The sequence below is a fragment of the Tarenaya hassleriana genome, unplaced genomic scaffold, assembly GCF_000463585.1.
Source record: "Tarenaya hassleriana unplaced genomic scaffold, ASM46358v1 Cleome635, whole genome shotgun sequence".
Lineage (NCBI taxonomy): Eukaryota > Viridiplantae > Streptophyta > Magnoliopsida > Brassicales > Cleomaceae > Tarenaya > Tarenaya hassleriana.
In genome coordinates, this window is record NW_010968874.1 from 11,983 (window position 1) to 16,182 (window position 4,200).

At 47.4% G+C, this 4,200-nt stretch overlaps 1 protein-coding gene across 1 annotated transcript; it reads left to right on the forward strand.

The window, feature by feature from the left end:
* The first annotated feature begins 1,313 nt into the window (after positions 1–1,313).
* LOC104800031 lies at positions 1,314–2,767 on the forward strand. The gene is made up of 2 exons (XM_019200893.1): positions 1,314–2,323; positions 2,368–2,767. The coding sequence occupies exons 1-2, from the start codon at positions 1,314–1,316 to the stop codon at positions 2,765–2,767; spliced, it is 1,410 nt and encodes a 469-aa protein (XP_019056438.1).
* The last annotated feature ends 1,433 nt before the right edge of the window (positions 2,768–4,200 follow it).

Here is a 4,200-nt window from a genome sequence, read left to right on the forward strand (position 1 = left end):
TAGATGGATTCCGAGGAGAGAGGCGGTTGTGCTACGCACATGGGGAGTACACTACCTACGCATGGCGCGCGTAGAGACGATTTGACGGACTCTGTCCTGCGACTTGTCGTACGGACTTGATTGTGATTGCTGTATGTTTATCGTGATTCTATGTTTGTGATTCCTGTTTATTAGAATATTAATATATATATATATATATATATATATATATATGTGTGTGTATATGCTTTCCCTGACACCATGAGAATAGAACTCCGGGTTACGCCCGAGTTCACTCTCTAAACAATTAGCTTTGGACGTTGTTACGCAACGTTTCGGGTCGTGAGCAGCCGTAGCCGAGGAGCGGACATCGGAGATCTGGGCAGCTTATCGTTTGATCATGTATAATTATTTTCTATGGTACATTTACGCTTTTGGGAAACAGTTTTGTGTTATATCGGTGGTAGACTTTTATGGTTTGTAATAATGTGATACTACCACTGTGTATGTATAATTATAACTGGAATAATGTACCGTATATGTATGTAAGAAAGTTTCTTCCGCTGAACTCTAAAAATAAAAGTTTAAATTCCCGCGGATTTTTTTTGGAAATGCGATTTTTATTTTACTTGTCCATGTGGTTTTCACTGGAATTTGGGAATGGGTAAAAATGATTTTTAAAGATTTTATAAAAATCCAAGCATGATCACCAGGTCTCGATACTAAATAAAAGTTTCTTGTCCGCAGTAGCTATGCCTCCACGACGTGCTGCACCTGCGCAACGACCTAAAGGACCGAGGGCACCTCCGCCGAATAACGACATGACGGAAATGCAACGCCAATTCGCATTGTTCCAAGGGAACGTCTGGCAGTTCATACGAGGTTGCATGTAACCGCCACCGCCACCACCACCGCCTGCTGCTCCACCTGCGGCAAGGCCGGAAGGAGGTTTGCCACCACCACCATTGATGCCTGCACCTCCGAGGATTCCGGAGCAAGTTGTAGTGGACTACTTGCCATTCGTCAAGGAACTCCGAGCCTTGGGCACTCCGGAGTTTGAGGGTTCTCTTAGCCCGGAGGCAGCAGAAGACTAGATGATCAAGCTCACCCACCACTTCAACTACATCAGGTGCCCGCTGGGGTACCGCACTGAGTTAGCGAGCCATCATCTGGTTGGCGCGGCTCGCCATTGGTGGGAGGAAGTTGTACATGAGGCTCCCGCAGGACACTAATTCTCGTGGGAAGAGTTCCGGGCGGAGTTCGAGCAGAAATACTATCGGAGGCAAGACTAGGGTCACCGTATTACGGAATTTCTTCGTCTTGAACAGGGTAACATGACTGTTCGAGAGTACGAAGCGGAATTCAACCGGCTGCTGAAGTATGGAGGCCACCTAGTGCCAACCGAGGAGTACAAGATCCAGAAATTCATTGCTGGGTTACGTGCTTCTCTCAGGAGAATGATCGAGTGCCATGAGTACCCTACGTTGAGTCGGTACATCAACCAACTCGACAAGGTGGAACGCAGTGAGAAGGAGAACATGGAAGCCAAGAAACAAGACCGTGATCCGTACAGGAGAGTGCCAGTCAACCGTCCCCCGATGAGAGTTGGGCAGACGAGTCAACCCCGCGACAAGGGGAAGGCTTCGGCGTTTCGCCCCACGACCCCGGTCCAACCACTACAGTATAGGAGGCCCTGTGCTAAATGTGGTCGAGACCATACTGGAGCTTGTGGAAACACCATGACGTGCTACCGCTGCGGTCAACCAGGGCATTTTGCTGCAAGATGCACTGCGAACATAGCTCCTCAAACCAACAACAAGCCACCGCGTCCAGCACAGGGGAGATCGGGTATTGCTCCGAGAGTTTATGCCCTCACAGCTGAGGAGGATGTTCAGGAGGAGCCATACACAGTGGAGGAGCCATTTGCTGCAGAGCCATTGACCACCTACGAAGCCACTGATGAAGATTACCAGGAGGAGGATGATGTTGCCACCATCACAGGTACCATTTGCATACATGATGTTGCATGCGCCACTTTGTTTGACACAGGAGCTACACATAGCTTCTTGAGTGAGAAAAAGGCAGGAGAGTTGTCAATCATGGAGATCGATACAACTACATCTTTTATGGTGTGTACACCTGCAGGACAGACTCTTCCAGTACAGGGGATTTTGCATTGCATGCCCTTGACTATCCGTGGGAGGATGTTGACTGCAGATCTTATCATCGTACCTATCCGGGGTTACGACTTAATACTGGGAATTGATTGGCTATCGAAACATCAAGCCCAGATCGACTGTTGTCAGCGTACTATTTGGTTCACTGAGGAGAGCGGAGGATTCGAGTTCGTTGGGAACAGATCACGGAAGGTGTATCCCATTATATCAGCTCTGAAGCCTTCCTGGTTGTAATCACAACAACCGAAGAAGCAGAAGCAAAACTGGAAGATACTGCTGTGGTTCGGGAATTTTCCGATGTGTTTCCTGATGAACTACCTGGACTACCACCAGAACGGGAGGTAGACTTCTCCATTGAGGTTGTGCCAGGAACGGAGCCAATATCTAAGACTCCCTATCGGATGGCTCCGACCGAGATGGCAGAACTGAAGAAACAGTTGAACGATAATCCTCCCTATCGGATGGCTCCGACCGAGATGGCAGAACTGAAGAAACAGTTGAACGAACTAATGGAGACAGGGTTTATCCGACCTAGCGTATCACCATGGGGAGCACCGGTGTTATTTGTGAAGAAGAAAGATGGTAGTATGCGACTCTGCATTGACTACTGAGGCCTGAACAAGTGACCATCAAGAATTGGTATCCCTTGCCGAGAATTGATGAGTTGCTTGACCAGTTGCAAGGGACAAAGTGGTTTTCCAAGATCGATTTGCATTCTGGGTATTACCAGATCCGAGTAAAGGCGGGAGATATTCAGAAGACTGCCTTTCGAACGCGACACGGTCATTTCGAGTTTGTAGTCATGCCATTTGGGTTGACCAATGCCCCAGCCGTCTTCACGCAGTTGATGCACCGCGTGTTCATGGATTATCTCGATGAGTTCGTCATAATCTTTATTGACGATCTCTTGATATATTCACCGGACCAGCAGACACATGAAGAACACTAGCGGAAGATCTTATGGCGATTGAGAGATAATCAACTATACGCTAAATTCAGCAAGTGTGGGTTTTGGTTGCAAGAAATCGGATTCCTTGGCCACGTCGTCTCGGCGCAAGGCATCCAAGTTGATCCGGCCAAGATCGAGGCAGTAATGGATTGGAAGACACCGACCAATGCGACTGAAATTCGAAGTTTCTTGGGTTTAGCAGGCTATTATCGTCGTTTCGTTGAGGGATTTGCTAAATTGGCAAAGCCAATGACGAAGTTGACGGGAAAGAATGTACGCTTCGAATGGACGGAGGATTGTGAGAGGAGTTTTATGGAGCTCAAGAAGAGATTGACAACTGCACCAATTTTGGCGTTACCGCGTCCAGGTGTTCCGTATGACGTGTATACGGATGTGTCGAGGCAAGGATTGGGTTGTGTTTTAATGCAAGAAGGACATGTAATAGCGTATGCATCTAGACAGTTGAAAAGACACGAGGAGAACTATCCGACTCATGATCTGGAGCTAGCCGCAATAATCCACGCTTTGAAAATTTGGAGATCTTATCTTTACGGTGAGAAGGTTAAACTCAACACCGATCATAAGAGTTTAACCCATGTCATCTCGCAAAAAGATTTGAACCTTCGACAAAGACGATGGCTAGAACTGATGGCTGATTATGACTTGGAAATTGCTTACCATCCGGGTAAAGCAAATGTCGTCGCTGATGCGTTAAGCCGGAAGAAGATATTGTCTGCCATCAAAGTATTGTCCTCATCACAGGAGAATATAGTAGAGTTGTCGGCTATATTGGGTCATTTGACGATTGCCGAGGATGAGGAGTTCCCAGATCTGAGAATACGTGTAATTTCGGAGCAGCGCAATGACCCAGAACTCATGAAGAACATACAGGAGATTGAACGATATCGTTAGAAAGGATATCAGTTGGATGATGTACAAGCATTGAGACTGCATAACCGGCTTTGTGTACCGGATAACGGCGAGCTAAGACGGAAAATCTTGCAAGAAGCTCATCAATCCAGACTGGCGATTCATCCGGGAGCTAGCAAGATGTATCGAGGCTTGCGACAATGGTATACATGGCCCGACATCAAG

Coding starts and splice junctions, on each gene's coding strand:
- LOC104800031 (XM_019200893.1), top strand. CDS start 1,314: ATGACTGTTCGAGAGTACGAAGCGGAATTCAACCGGCTGCTGAAGTAT. Junction 2,324..2,367: donor GAGGAGAGCGGAGGATTCGA/GTTCGTTGGGAA, acceptor CCATTATATCAG/CTCTGAAGCCTTCCTGGTTG.